Source organism: Oncorhynchus gorbuscha, unplaced genomic scaffold (assembly GCF_021184085.1).
Source record: "Oncorhynchus gorbuscha isolate QuinsamMale2020 ecotype Even-year unplaced genomic scaffold, OgorEven_v1.0 Un_scaffold_3943, whole genome shotgun sequence".
NCBI classification, from domain to species: Eukaryota; Metazoa; Chordata; class Actinopteri; order Salmoniformes; family Salmonidae; genus Oncorhynchus; species Oncorhynchus gorbuscha.
The window spans coordinates 1,309-19,000 of record NW_025748077.1 but is presented as its reverse complement, the minus strand read 5'-3'; the positions used below and the strand labels follow the sequence as shown (position 1 = coordinate 19,000).

The following is a 17,692-nucleotide window of genomic DNA, read 5'->3' as shown; positions in this document are numbered from 1 at the left end:
TTTTGTTTCAATGTCTAGCATTCAAAATGATAGATAGATATCTCTAAATCGCCCAAAACATGTCACTACACCGCTACACATCACCAGTAGGACAAGCCATCCTGCTATCCCCCAGTAGTTTCTACAATGCATACGAAAATGTGTTTTGTAGCATAAATGACTTATATATGTTTTCTTATTAAATAACTGTAAAAACAAAAGACAAATGTATTACTTGTCATATTGTTCTCATTTTAAAATGATTTTACATGATGCCAAAGTCAAGGATCAGAATTTATCACCACAATTCAAGAATGACCCATATAGAGACAGTCCCATTGGCCACAACATGTAAAGATGCTTGAGTCACTTTTAAATGACCCCCCCCCCCTTGCCCTGAAGAGGACCAAACTGCGCATGCACCACCCATTTCTCAAACGGTACAGTCCCGTTATACTCAGTCAGAGCTAGGAGCGTTACAATCCCGTTATACTCGGGTAGAGCGAGGCGCCTCGAATAGCGGTTTGAGGAATGAGGCGGAAAAGGCGAGGAGAACATGTACACAGGACTTCTCTAAACGCAAATGCTTTGATATGGAAGATGTGTTTGTTGCTGAGATGGTGGATTCCTGTACTATTCCTGACAGGTAGGTGATGAAGATGTATATAACTTTTACTGACTAACGAGCCAACCTAGCAGTGTAACAGGTTAATAAACAACTTTATTATGTTGAGTTTTCTCCTCACTTCTTTTACTTTTAAAATGTTTGTGTTCTCGTCTCGAACCTGCCCTCGTTCTGATTTCTAACAGAAAAAAAAATTGGTTGATGTTTTTTCCGTCTTTTTTGCACGGGAACTTTTTTTCAGGATTTACCAAAGGAAAACATTTCAGGAAAGAACGATACATTGTAAAACGTAATTTACTTTCGAGTTACAGTCACGTAGGCCTACAGTACAAGACTTGTGTAGCCCGTAAACGATACAAAGTAACGGATTTGGAATGTAGACTATCCTGCCTTTTGATTTCAACATCACGAGGGATAGAAGCATGAGCTTTGTTGTGTGACTTGCTTGGTGCAGCGCAATGAAGGTAGTAGCACTGGTCTGGCGGCTGTAGACGGGCTTCTGTTGGTTCCATGGTACTCAGCCAAGTGTGAATGATGTGAAGGGAAGTTTATAGGTCACGGATTAGGAAGGGCTGACTTCAATTAGTGTACAATAGCGTACATTGGAGTTGTACTATCCATTCATGAATTAATCAAATAATTACAGGTAAGTTTGAAAAAATGGTGTATTACAGATAGGGAATAATATTTTGTAATCGTTTAGTTTTTTAGAAATGATATACCTATATATTATAGATTCTATCCCTGAGTTCATGTTGTCTAATGTAGGCTACAATACTCCTTTTGATTATGTAGTTATATAGAGAAGTGTCGATTTGTAGATTTCTCCAGCTCTGTGTTTAAAATGTCCTCTTAGGTAGCAGGAGCTGTTTGAGAGACACCACAGGTCCTTAGACTAGCAGGAGCTGTTTGAGGGACACCACAGGTCCTTAGACTAGCAGCAGGTGTTCGAGGGTCACCATAGGTCCTTAGACTAGCAGCAGGTGTTTGAGGGACACCATAGGTCCTTAGACTAGCAGCAGGTGTTTGAGGGACACCACAGGTCCTTAGACTAGCAGCAGGTGTTTGAGGGACACCACAGGTCCTTAGACTAGCAGCAGGTGTTTGAGGGACACCACAGGTCCTTAGACTAGCAGCAGGTGTTTGAGGGACACCACAGGTCCTTAGACTAGCAGCAGGTGTTTGAGGGACACCACAGGTCCTTAGACTAGCAGCAGGTGTTTGAGGGACACCACAGGTCCTTAGACTAGCAGCAGGTGTTTGAGGGACACCACAGGTCCTTAGACTAGCAGCAGGTGTTTGTGAGGGTCACCACAGGTCCTTAGACTAGCAGCAGGTGTTTGTGAGGGACACCACAGGTCCTTAGACTAGCAGCAGGTGCAACTTTCAAACTACAAACAGCGTAAGGAACTGGTCTGAAGTGGACTTTTGCTCCCTGCCTCTCCTCTCCTCCCTTTCCCTCATCCTTTCTTTCCCTGCTCTCCTGAAGTGCTGTGGCCTGCGGGGTGAGGAATGTAGCCTACTACTCTGATTTCGCTCTTCCTCTTCTCTTTCTCCCTCCTCTCTCTCTACACTGTTTCCCTCTCTATCCATTTCTCTGTCGTTTAATCTCTCTGGCTCGCTCTGTGTGTGTCTGAAACAGCTCCTCTCCCCTCTAAATTTCCCGTAGACCCCTCCTGTAGACTCGGTAGGGCTCTTCTGTAGACTCTGCAGGGCTCTTCTGTAGACTCCGTAGGGCTCTTCTGAAGATGAACTAATAAAATAAACCACCCCTGTCCCTGCGCCCCTCCTGAGGTGGTTTCCCTGGAAACTAATAAAGCCTGTGTTCCCGGTAGCTCTCAATCCTCTGAAAGACCCTACTGACTTTCCTGTTGTTTCCCTTTCTGCTGCTGGGAATGTTATGGCAATGTTATGGGAATGTTCTAGTAATGTTATGGGAATGTTCTAGTAATGTTATGGGAATGTTCTAGTAATGTTATGGGAATGTTCTAGTAATGTTATGGGAATGTTCTAGTAATGTTATGGGAATGTTCTAGTAATGTTATGGGAATGTTCTAGTAATGTTTTGGGAATGTTCTAATAATGTTATGGGAATGTTCTAGTAATGTTATGGGAATGTTCTAGTAATGTTATGGGAATGTTCTAGTAATGTTTTGGGAATGTTCTAATAATGTTATGGGAATGTTCTAGTAATGTTATGGGAATGTTCTAGTAATGTTTTGGGAATGTTCTAATAATGTTATGGGAATGTTCTAGTAATGTTATGGGAATGTTGTTCTAGTAATGTTATGGGAATGTTCTAGTAATGTTATGGGAATGTTCTAGTAATGTTATAGGAATGTTCTAGTAATGTTATGGGAATGTTATGGGAATGTTCTAGTAATGTTATGGGAATGTTCTAGTAATGTTATGGGAATGTTCTAGTAATGTTATGGGAATGTTCTAGTAATGTTATAGGAATGTTCTAGTAATGTTATAGGAATGTTCTAGTAATGTTATGGGAATGTTATGGGAATGTTCTAGTAATGTTATGGGAATGTTCTAGTAATGTTATGGGAATGTTCTAGTAATGTTATGGGAATGTTATAGTAATGTTATTGGAATGTTCTAGTAATGTTATGGAAGCTGTTCTAGTAATGTTTTGGGAATGTTCTAGTAATCATCCAGAAGTTCTAGGAATGTTATGGGAATGTTCTAGTAATGTTATAGGAATGTTCTGACAACTCTACTGTCTAACACACACAGTAATGTTACACACAATGTTACACACACACACACACACAACACACTAGTAATGTTATGGGAATGTTTTAGCATTAGCAGACACAGATGTTATTAGGGAATGTTCTAGTAATGTTATGGGAATGTTATAGTAATGTCCCATTGGGAATGTTCTAGTACACACATGGAAGCTGTTACTGTTTTTTTGAAGCTGGCCCATCCAGAATCTTCCCTGTCTGCTTGGGTTCCATTTCAGACCACAATTGTTCACTGACCTCACCTCCCACTGTCCTATTCAGAGAAGCACACACACACACACACACACACACACACACACACACACACACACACACACACACACACACACACACACACACACACACACACACACACACACACACACACACACACACACACACACACACACACACACACACATTTAGCATTAGCAGACACAGACAAATTTTAGGCGTGTGTGTTTCAGTCATCACCTGCTGATTGTCAGGACAAACAGCTGTGTTGTCAAGCTCATGCTCATGAATCTGTCGGGTTCAGAGCTTATTAACCAACTGGGTTTGAACTAGTCTAGTCAACAACTACCTTCAGGTTCATCATCATGAACCACCATCTACATTCTGGTCAGAATTCTGCTCACAGAGTGAATCAGGTTCCTCATTCATTCATTTCAGAATCATATCAGCTGAACTCAGTGAGTCAATACAGACAGAGTGAATCAGGTTCCTCATCATGAACCCACTGCTACATTCTGTTCAGAAGCAACTCAGTCAGTCAGATACACACAGAGTGAATCAGGTTCACATGAACCACACTCTGCTACATTCTGTTCAGAATCATATCAGCTGAACTCAGTGAGTCAGATACAGACAGAGTGAATCAGGTTCCTCATCATGAACCACCTCTGCTACATTCTGTTCAGAATCATATCAGCTGAACTCAGTGAGTCAGATACAGACAGAGTGAATCAGGTTCCTCATCATGAACCACCTCTGCTACATTCTGTTCAGAATCATATCAGCTGAACTCAGTGAGTCAGATACAGACAGAGTGAATCAGGTTCCTCATCATGACACATTTAGCATTAGCAGACATCAGAATCAGTGAGTCAGATACAGATGAAGGTTCCTCATCATGAACCACCTCTGCTTTCTGTTCAGAATCACCCCAGCTGAACTCAGTGGAGTCAGATACAGACTGAGTTGAATCAAGTTCCTCATCATGAGACCTCTGCTCATATCAGCTGAACTCAGTGAGTCAGATACAGACAGAGTGAATCAGGTTCCTCATCATGAACCACCTCTGCTACATTCTGTTCAGAATCATATCAAATAAACTCAGTGAATCATTGTTACTGTAATTTAATTATGCCAATGTGTTTTAATTAATTGAGAACCCTTAATCTATTTTATGACATGAACTCTTGAGAGCTAAAATAGTAACAGGTTTCAATCATGAACCAATTTATTCTCGGATTCGCTCCCAGAATTACCACGAGCAACAGTTTATATACAATAACATTATGTCATTTCATTGCTCCTAAAATGAACTCACCTCCAGACCCTGGTCAAAGGGAACTTTAAAAGTTAATTCTGAGTTCATTCTGACCCCAGTGAGCACCTACACAGGACACACAACATGAACCACTCTGAGTTCATTCAGAATCATATCAGCACATAACACAGGACACACAACAGAACTGAGTTCATTCATGAACCCCTCTGCACATAAACAGGACAGAATCATATCAATATATAATAATAATAGTCATATAATAACAATATAATCAATAATAATAATATAAACCATAATGCTAATTCTGTACTGCCATATGCACAACTGAGTTAATTCTGACCCAGATACAGACAGAGTGAACTGGTTAATTCCTCCCCCGCCTCACAACCACGGGACACACTGAGTTCATTCATGATCAGCACAACACAGGACACACAACAGAGTGACTGAGTTCATTCTGAACCACCCCCCAGCACATACACAGGACACACAAAGCCTCCACAACTGAATTAACTTTTTGACCCCTCATCATTAACCACCTCACCACTTAACTGACAGGTCTAATTCAGAATCAAAACCTCAGCTGAATGCACTCACTTCCTTATCTAAAACACCCCAGAGCTCAGTTTGGTCGGTTCAACCACAGGTTAACTACCTTATCTGTTTACTTAATCCACAACACATTTCTTTCTGCCAAGTTGTAATGGTGTTCATTAACTTTAATTACTCCTTGTCCGTGTCAACAATCCCTTCTTATGAACTCATTGTTAATCAGATATAATAAAACTGAGTATAAGTTTACTTAGTTACAGTTCTATTTGAAATGGGGACGTTATTTATTCATTTATTCATAATAATTCTAACAATCAGATACAGACAGAGTGAATCAGCTGTTTTTATGTGTTTAGTCTTTGAGACTGTGGTCATAGTGACCACTTGTGTTACCCTGTAGTGGGGGGATTTACTCCATCACCACACTGGTAAACCCGGGTAACATGGTATTTAAAATGAAAGATTACCACACCAGCAACATATAATTCTGTTCATTTTGTTGAGTCAGATTGCCTGACTTAAAATGACAGTCTGCTCTACATTATCGATCAGAAATGACTGTTTAATTAACGAAAACCTGGTATGCACTATTCCTTATCTAAAACACCCCAGAGCTCAGTTTGGTCGGTTCAACCATGGGCTACCTATCTGTTTACTTAATCCACAACACATTTCTTTTGCCAAGTTGAATGAGTGTCATTAACTTTTAATTACTCCTGTCCGTGTCACACAATCCTTTTATGAACTCATAGTGTTAATCATGAATATAAAAACTGTATATAAAACAACAAACGTTACGTGAAATGAATTATTAAATGGGACTATTTATTCACTTTAGACAGGAATAATCACCCACAAAGATACAGACAGAAAGAATCAGGCTGTTTTTATGGTTCTAGTCAGAGACTGTGGTCAAGTGACCACTTGTGTTAATGCGGGGCAGCCAAGCCACACTGGTACACACCCCTAATGGTACAAATCCGGTTCAGATTACTACAACTCAGCAACATATAATGGGCTCGTTCATTTTGTTGAGTCAACATATAAACCCATGTCACACCCTCTACCCAGAACATATTCGTCCAAAACCTGTTGTTTTGGGTCACAAAATATTTTGAGACATATGGGCCCTGACAGTAGGGCACTAAATAGTGTGCCATTTGGGATACAGGCCGTGTTCAATTGTACAGACCGCAATTAAATTGGAACAGATCCTGAGAAACTCTGATTTCTCTCTGAGGTTCATGAAAACCTTTCAGTAGCCTCGGCCCCCAGCCTGGTCCTGACACTAACCGTACAGATACCTGTTGAGGATGAAACCACCTCTGCTCCTCTTCCCAAACAAGGAGACAAGTAGATTTCAGCGGTCCCATCAAGTCCCTTATCCAAGCAGACATAGTTAACATAGTCTAGGAGAAATGAAGGCTCTTCTTCTGACTAGCCCAGTTCCAGCCTCAGAACCTCATGTCACAGGTGTGAAACCTCCTGAGGGCGATACTGATAATGACGTCGCACGCAGGGCTACCTCATCACGAGACCACGAGTCCAACTCACCTCCACTACACGCAGTCAGTGTCACGCCCTGGCCATAGAGAGGCTCCGGTGCGCCTCCACGGTCCAGTGTGTCCTGCGCTGGCTCTACGCACGATGCCTCCAGTGCGCCTTCATAGCCCAGTGCGTCCTGTGCCAGCTCTCCACACTCACTGAGCTAAAGTGGGTGTCCAGCCAGGATGAGTATCCAGCCAGCTCCACGTACCAGGCTTCCAGTACGCTTACTCTCAGTCCGGTGAGACCTGTTCTGCCCACGTACAAAGCCTCCAGTATTGATCCATGGCACAAAGCCTCCAGTGATGATCCATGGCACGAAGCTTCCAGTGATGATCCATGGCACGAAGCCTCCAGCGTTGATCCGCAGTCCGGACCTCCAGCAACGGTCCCCAGTCCGGAGCCTCCAGCGACGGTCCCCAGTCCGGAGCCTCCAGCGACGGTCCCCAGTCCGGAGCCTAAAGCAGCGACGGTCCCCAGTCCGGACCTCAGCGACGGTCCCCAGTCCGGACCTCCAGCGACGGTCCCCAGTCCGGACCCCAGCGCACGGTCCCCAGTCCGGACCTCCAGCGACGGTCCCCAGTCCGGGACCTCCAGCGACGGTCCCCAGTCCGGGACCTCCAGCGACGGTCCCCAGTCCGGGACCTCCAGCGACGGTCCCCAGTCCGGAGCCTGCAGCGACGGTACTCAGTCCGGAGCCTGCAGCGACGGTACCCAGTCCGGAGCCTGCAGCGACGGTACCCAGTCCGGAGCCTGCAGCGACGGTCCCAGTCCGGAGCCTGCAGCGACGGTTCCCAGTCCGGAGCCTGCAGCGACGGTTCCCAGTCCGGAGCCTCCAGCGATCATCGGTGGCCAGTCCGGAGCCCTGATGAGCGACGGTTGCCCAGTTCCGGAGCCATGTCTCCAGCGCCATACCAAAGCGGAGGGATCTGGTTCCTCCGATGAGGGGGATCTCATCCCGCACCGGAGCCACCGCCATAAGGGATGCCCACCCGGACCCTCCCCTTTAGAGGCAGGTTTTGCGGCCGGAGTCCGCTCCTTTGGGGGTACTGTCACGCCCCTGGTATTAGATAGACTTTTATTCTCTATTTTATTTAGGCCAGGGTGTGACTAGGTGGGCATTCTAGTTTCATTATTTCTATGTTTTCTATTTCTTTGTTTGTGGTTGATAACAGTTTGTGGTTCCCAATCAGAGGCAGCTGTCTATCGTTGTCTCTGATTGGGAATCATACTTGGGCAGCCTTTTCCCCACCTGTGTTTTGTGGGTAGTTATTTTCTGTTTAGTGTCTGTTCACCTGACAGAACTGTTTCGTTTTTTTCACTTTGTTATTTTGTTCGAGTGTTTTTGAGGCATGAAGAATCATGAACACTTACCACGCTGCGTTTTGGTCCATGCCTTCCGACGACAGACATTACAGTCAGACTAGCCTACTCTTGCTCTATTTCACATTGATGGTAACAGTAAGGTTGTATTTAACTGTGTTTTAGGAGCTTTGTGAGGCTGGAGGTGAACATTCACTAGATGATGTAATTACCGGTTGGTCTGAAGTGCTGGTCTCGTGGTAAATGTAGGAGGGCGGACAGGGCCACGCTGCTGATCTGGGGATTTCTCTCTATATGTCTGTTCACAGTGACACTGCCAGCGAGCCAGGTCCCAGATCTGTTTGTGCTAAGATGTCATCTCCTTGAAATGGCAATTAGTGACTCCTCTGTCTGTCTGTCTGTCTGTCTGTCTGTCTGTCTGTCTGTCTGTCTGTCTGTCTGTCTGTCTGTCTGTCTGTCTGTCTGTCTGTCTGTCTGTCTGTCTGTCTGTCTGTCTGTCTGTCTGTCTGTCTGTCTGTCTGTCTGTCTGTCTGTCTGTCTGTCTGTCTGTCTGTCTGTCTGTCTGTCTGTCTGTCTGTCTGTCTGTCTGTCTGTCTGTCTGTCTGTCTGTCTGTCTGTCTGTCTGTCTGTCTGTCTGTCTCCACCAGATCTCCCATCAAGCTCAGCCATCCAGGTCTCCTCTCGTGAAGACAAGAAGTATGCCACGCTGTTCCAGTCGGTGGTCCTGCCGTGTCAATACTCCAGCATGTCCACCCAGACGCCTGTGGTCCAATGGTGGTACAAGTCTTACTGCCGCGACCGCACCCGCGACGCCTTCAGCTTCCCGGAGGGCCTGGGGGTAAGGGGCTCCTCGTCCCATCTAGACTGCTCCGATTCTAGCCGCACCGTCCGCGTGGTGGCCTCCGTCACCGGATCCTCCATCACCCTGGCCGAGCACTACAAGGGCAGAGATATTACTATCATCAACAGTAAGACATGGCACTCAATACTACTGTTGTTGATGATGCTATTACATCAGGAGGACTAGATGTTCAGGGAGGCTGGTCAGGTCCTCTAGATAAAAGACATGTCACTAGTGTTGTTGATGATGCTATTACATCAGGAGGACTAGTTGTCCAGGGAGGCTGGTCAGGTCCTCTAGATAAAAGACATGTCACTAGTGTTGTTGATGATGCTATTACATCAGGAGGACTAGATGTCCAGGGAGGCTGGTCAGGTCCAGCAGATCAAAATAGAGATCATAAAGGTCACAGGTGGTTGAGGTCACAGACAGGTCACAAGGCTGCCTCTCTTCTCAATTCCATAACACACACGTTGACATGCACCCACCCACATGCGTGCTGTGAGGTCCTCTGAAGAGACACTAAGAGGGTGTTGTGGAGGACAGGCGGGGTGATGAATAGGAAGAGACGTGATAGTCCGGCGTCCCATTGTGACATAGCTACGTGGGGGACGCTCAGCCCGAACACGCACCTCCCCACAATCCCCAGCCAACGCGGCTCCACGTTCTCGTCCTCTATGCGTTTTAATGTGTTGACAGTTGGAGAAATTGCTTGAGCCACGCTAAGAATTCAAAGTATGAAAGTCAACGGTCCGACATTCTAGAACACTGCTTTGTGTACACATACACCTTCTGGACTCTGATAGCTGCTTTAGACTCAGGCATCGGTGAGCAGACAGGGAGAGAGAGTGAGAGAGAAAGATAGAGATGGATAGAGTAAGAGGGAGAGGAGAGAGAGAGGCGGAGAGGGAGACAGAGAGAGGGGCGGAGAGAGAGAGCGAGGGGTGGAGAGAGAGAGAGAGCTGCAGAGAGAGAGAGCGAGAGGTGGAGAGAGAGAGAGAGAGAGAGAGAGAGAGAGAGAGAGAGAGAGAGAGAGAGAGAGAGAGAGAGAGAGAGAGAGAGAGAGAGAGAGAGAGAGAGAGAGAGAGAGAGAGAGAGAGAGAGGGAGGGAGACGGAGAGGAGACGGAGAGGGAGACGGAGAGGAGACAGAGAGAGAGAGAGGGGGGAGGAATGGACCTGCAAGTGGACTCCAGATTTATTGAGCTGTAAATCAGGGATAAGAATCAACCCTCTCTTCTCCTGTGACCAGATGGACAAAAGAGGATTTTTTTCCCACATTGCTGTGCTTTAATGTTGTCCTCTCCCTCACACCTTGTTCTCTCTCTCTCTCTGTCTCTCTGTATCTCTGTCTCTCTCTGTCTCTCTCTGTCTCTCTCTCCATCATTCTCTCTGTTCTCTCTCCATCATTCTCTCTCTCTCTCTCTCTCTCTCTCTCTCTCTCTCTCTCTCTCTCTCTCTCTCTCTCTCTCTCTCTCTCTCTCTCTCTCTCTCTCTCTCTCTCTCTGTTCTCTCTCCATCTTTCCCTCTCTGTCTCTCTCTGATGTGAGGCTCTTTAAAAGGAGCTCTCTCTTTTCTCTCTCTCCATCTGTCTCTCTCTGATGTGGGGCACTTCAAAAGGAGCTCTCTCTCTCTGTCTGTTCACTGTGAAGTCAGCCTTAATGGTTTGGCTCCTCTGGTGAACCCTGGAGTGGGCACAAACACATTGAACTTCCAACCCTGTTCCAAGAATCTGTGGAGTAAGGATGGGGGGGGGGAGGAGGGGATGGGGGGGATGGAGGAGGGGATGGGGGATGGAGGAGGGAATGGAGGGATGGGGGGGATGGGGGATGGGGGGGGGATATACACATCAATATACACTATACACATCAATATACACTATATACACATCAATATACACTATACACATCAAGATACACATCAATATACACTATATACACATCAATATACACTATACACATCAAGATACACATCAATATACACTATACACATCAATATACACATCAATATACACTATACACATCAAGATACACATCAAGATACACATCAATATACACTATACACATCAAGATACACATCAAGATACACATCAATATACACTATACACATCAATATACACTATACACATCAATATACACTATATACACATCAATATACACTATATACATCAATATACACTACACACGTCAATATGCACTATACACATCAATATACACTATACACATCAATATACACTATACACATCAATATACACTACACACATCAATATACACTACACACATTAATGTACACATCAATATACACTATACACATTAATGTACACATCAATATACACTATACACATCAATATACACATCAATATACACTATACACATCAATATACACATCAATATACACTATACACCTCAATATACACTATACACATCAATATTTACACCACACACGTCAATATGCACTATACACATCAATATACACTACACACATCAAAAAACATCAATATACACTATACACATCAATATTTACACCACACACGTCAATATGCACTATACACATCAATATACACTACACACATCAATGTACACATCAATATACACTATACACATCAATATACACTATACACATTAATGTACACATCAATATACACTATACACATCAATATACACTACACACATCAATATACACATCAATGTACACATCAATATACACTATACACATCAATATACACTATACACATTAATGTACACATCAATATACACTATACACATCAATGTACACATCAATATACACTATACACATCAATATATACTACACACATCAATGTACACATCAATATACACTATACACATCAATATACACTATACACATTAATGTACACATCAATATACACTATACACATCAATGTACACATCAATATACACATCAATATACACTATACACATCAATATACACTACACACATCAATGTACACATCAATATACACTATACACATCAATATACACTACACACATCAATGTACACATCAATATACACTATACACATCAATATACACTATACACATTAATGTACACATCAATATACACTATACACATCAATGTACACATCAATGTACACATCAATATACACTATACACATCAATATACACTACACACATCAATGTACACATCAATATACACTATACACATCAATATACACTATACACATTAATGTACACATCAATATACACTATACACATCAATATACACATCAATATGCACTATACACATCAATATACACATCATGTTCACATCAATATACACTATACACATCAATATACACTATACACATCAATATACACTATATACACATCAATATACACTATACACATCAATATACACTACACACATCAATATACACTATACACATCAATGTACACATCAATATACACTATACACATCAATATACACTATACACATCAATATACACATCAATATACACTATACACATCAATATACACATCAATATGCACTATACACATTAATATACACATCAATATACACTATACACCTCAATATACACTATACACATCAATATACACATCAATATGCACTATACACATTAATATACACATCAATATGCACTATACACATTAATATACACATCAATATACACTATACACCTCAATATACACTATACACATCAATATACACATCAATATACACTATACACATCAATATACACTATACACATCAATATACACTATATACACATCAATATACACTATACACATCAATATACACTACACACGTCAATATGCACTATACACATCAATATACACTATACACATCAATATACACTATACACATCAATATACACTACACACATCAATATACACTACACACATTAATGTACACATCAATATACACTATACACATTAATGTACACATCAATATACACTATACACATCAATATACACATCAATATACACTATACACATCAATATACACATCAATATACACTATACACATCAATATACACATCAATATACACTATACACCTCAATATACACTATACACATCAATATTTACACCACACACGTCAATATGCACTATACACATCAATATACACTACACACATCAAAAAACATCAATATACACTATACACATCAATATTTACACCACACACGTCAATATGCACTATACACATCAATATACACTACACACATCAATGTACACATCAATATACACTATACACATCAATATACACTATACACATTAATGTACACATCAATATACACTATACACATCAATATACACTACACACATCAATATACACATCAATGTACACATCAATATACACTATACACATCAATATACACTATACACATTAATGTACACATCAATATACACTATACACATCAATGTACACATCAATATACACTATACACATCAATATACACTACACACATCAATGTACACATCAATATACACTATACACATCAATATACACTATACACATTAATGTACACATCAATATACACTATACACATCAATGTACACATCAATATACACATCAATATACACTATACACATCAATATACACTACACACATCAATGTACACATCAATATACACTATACACATCAATATACACTACACACATCAATGTACACATCAATATACACTATACACATCAATATACACTATACACATTAATGTACACATCAATATACACTATACACATCAATGTACACATCAATGTACACATCAATATACACTATACACATCAATATACACTACACACATCAATGTACACATCAATATACACTATACACATCAATATACACTATACACATTAATGTACACATCAATATACACTATACACATCAATATACACATCAATATGCACTATACACATCAATATACACATCATGTTCACATCAATATACACTATACACATCAATATACACTATACACATCAATATACACTATATACACATCAATATACACTATACACATCAATATACACTACACACATCAATATACACTATACACATCAATGTACACATCAATATACACTATACACATCAATATACACTATACACATCAATATACACATCAATATACACTATACACATCAATATACACATCAATATGCACTATACACATTAATATACACATCAATATACACTATACACCTCAATATACACTATACACATCAATATACACATCAATATGCACTATACACATTAATATACACATCAATATGCACTATACACATTAATATACACATCAATATACACTATACACCTCAATATACACTATACACATCAATATACACATCAATATACACTATACACCTCAATATGCACTATACACATTAATATACACATCAATATACACTATACACCTCAATATACACTATACACCTCAATATACACTATACACATCAATATACACATCAATATACACTATACACATCAATATATACATCAATATACACATCAATATACACTATACACATCAATATACACTATACACATCAATATACACATCAATATACACATCAATATACACATCAATATACACTATACACATCAATATACACTATACACATCAATATACACTATACACATTAATATACACATCAATATACACTATACACATCAATATACACTATACACATCAATATACAATATACACATCAATATACACTATACACATTAATATACACTACACACATTAATATACACATCAATATACACTATACACATCAATATACAATATACACATCAATATACACTATACACATTAATATACACATCAATATACACTATACACATCAATATACACATCAATATACACTATACACATTAATATACACATCAATATACACTACACACATTAATATACACATCAATATACACTATACACATCAATATACAATATACACATCAATATACACTATACACATTAATATGCACATCAATATACACTATACACATCAATATACAATATACACATCAATATACACTATACACATCAATATACACTACACACATTAATATACACATCAATATACACTATACACACATCAATATACGCACAGAGTGATATCCAGAGTGATCTGCAGGTGATCTCCAGAGTGATCTGCAGGTGATCTCCAGAGTGATATCCAGACTGATCTGCAGAGTGATCTCCAGAGTGATCTGCAGAGTGATCCTCCCTGAGACCGGGTCTGGTATCTCATATGTCTGTAAGTTAACATGGAGGTAACGTACAGCGGAGGTTTATGCAGAAGGAACTTGTAAACAAAAAGAGTGCAGTGTGTCGATCTACGAGACTTCAAGGCCCAGACTTCTTTCTGATACAGAATGCAGTGACATGTACTGAACCTGTTGTCCATAATAAAGTGTAGTGCAGTATTATAAACCAAATGGGTTCAATACAGTGGCATGTTAATAGATATCCACTAAAACTATTTTCTGGTTGTCCATAGGATTTGAGACTTGCAGTCTCCTAACCCACAGCCCCACCTCCAGCCCGACCCCCAACAGGAAAGGCTGTTCATTATGCTTGTCTCTTCCTGTCCCTTAAATAGGTCTGTTTACATGTCCGCCTCACAATGGACTGACTGGTCTGCTGAAAGTCTCCCTCCACAGAGTCCTCGCCTCCTTTACTGTTTATCACTCAACACAACTCCTCCGTGGACTGTGTCAGACACAATGTTCCCTCCTCCCCCTAACTGGCCAAAACAAACCTGTTTCTCCGTTCCTCCTTGTCCTTGACAATCTTGATATTTATATTCTCAGTTGAAACCCGAGGTGACATATTTGAGACTTCACATGGGAAGTTAAGGAATGTTGTAAGGTAGTTTTACAGAGTGATGTTTGACAGAGTGATGTTTGACAGAGTGATGTTTGACAGAGTGATGTGTTAGATGTGATGTTTGACAGAGTGATGTTTGACAGAGTGATGTTTGACAGAGTGATGTTTGACAGAGTGATGTTTGACAGAGTGATGTTTGACAGAGTGATGTTTGACAGAGTGATGTGTTAGATGTGATGTTTGACAAAGTGATGTTTGACAGAGTGATGTTTGACAGAGTGATGTTTGACAGAGTGATGTTTAACAGAGTGATGTTTGACAGAGTGATGTTTGACAGAGTGATGTTTGACAGAGTGATGTTTGACAGAGGGATGTGTTAGATGTGATGTTTGACAGAGTGATGTTTGACAGAGTGATGTTTGACAGAGTGATGTTTGACAGAGTGATGTTTGACAGAGGGATGTGTTAGATGTGATGTTTGACAGAGTGATGTTTGACAGAGTGATGTTTAACAGAGTGATGTTTGACAGAGTGATGTTTGACAGAGTGATGTTTGACAGAGTGATGTTTGACAGAGTGATGTTTGACAGAGTGATGTGTTAGATGTGATGTTTGACAGAGTGATGTTTGACAGAGTGATGTTTGACAGAGTGATGTTTGACAGAGTGATGTTTGACAGAGTGATGTGTTAGATGTGATGTTTGACAGAGTGATGTTTGACAGAGTGATGTTTGACAGAGTGATGTTTGACAGAGTGATGTTTGACAGAGTGATGTTTGACAGAGTGATGTTTGACAGAGTGATGTGTTAGATGTGATGTTTGACAGAGTGATGTTTGACAGAGTGATGTTTGACAGAGTGATGTTTGACAGAGTGATGTTTGACAGAGTGATGTTTGACAGAGTGATGTGTTAGATGTGATGTTTGACAGAGTGATGTTTGACAGAGTGATGTTTGACAGAGTGATGTTTGACAGAGTGATGTTTGACAGAGGGATGTGTTAGATGTGATGTTTGACAGAGTGATGTTTGACAGAGTGATGTTTGACAGAGTGATGTTTGACAGAGTGATGTTTGACAAAGTGATGTTTGACAGAGTGATGTTTGACAGAGTGATGTTTGACAGAGGGATGTGATACTTCTTTTCTTTTAATATCTTCTGTCTTCCTCCCCCTCCCTCTCTCCAGAGGCTGACCTGCGTATCGGGAGCTCCAGTGGGGAGACAGTGGGGTTTACCTGTGTAAGGTGATCATCTCTGACGACCTCGAGGGCAGGAATGAGGCCCTGTGGAGCTTCTGGTGTTGGGTGAGGTCCTCCAACTCCCCTTCTCAGCCCCTACCCTCTCCTCCCTCCAACCCTCCATCTCTCCCAGTCATCTACCACCCTGCCTCTGACCTACTGTCAGGTTGATCTCTCCCAGTCATCTACCACCCTGCCTCTGACCTACTGCCAGGTTGATCTCTCCCAGTCTGTCATCTACCACCCTGCCTCTGACCTACTGCCAGGTTGCTAGGCAGTAGTCACTCCTGTTATGTAACCAGGCTCCGTTAGTCGTTAGCTAAGGAACATCTATCAATGGGAACAATGCAGCTATCATGTGAACAATAGTAGCCCATCATCTAGTGTAGAGATGTACAGGACTGAGTACTGTTGGGACAATAGTAGCCCATCATCTAGTGTAGAGATGTACAGGACTGAGTACTGTTGGAACAATAGTAGCCCATCATCTAGTGTAGAGATGTACAGGACTGAGTACTGTTGGGACAATAGTAGCCCA

At 41.2% G+C, this 17,692-nt stretch overlaps 1 protein-coding gene across 1 annotated transcript; it reads left to right on the top strand.

The window, feature by feature from the left end:
- Positions 1 to 445: 445 nt before the first annotated feature.
- On the top strand, positions 446 to 17,420 carry LOC124028275 (immunoglobulin-like domain-containing receptor 2; the record flags this gene model as incomplete). The annotated part of the gene is made up of 4 exons (XM_046340381.1): positions 446 to 625; positions 8,923 to 9,243; positions 17,103 to 17,155; positions 17,288 to 17,420. Coding segments are annotated over exons 1-4 (622 nt in total), but the record flags the coding sequence as incomplete, so codon positions are not given.
- Positions 17,421 to 17,692: the final 272 nt, after the last annotated feature.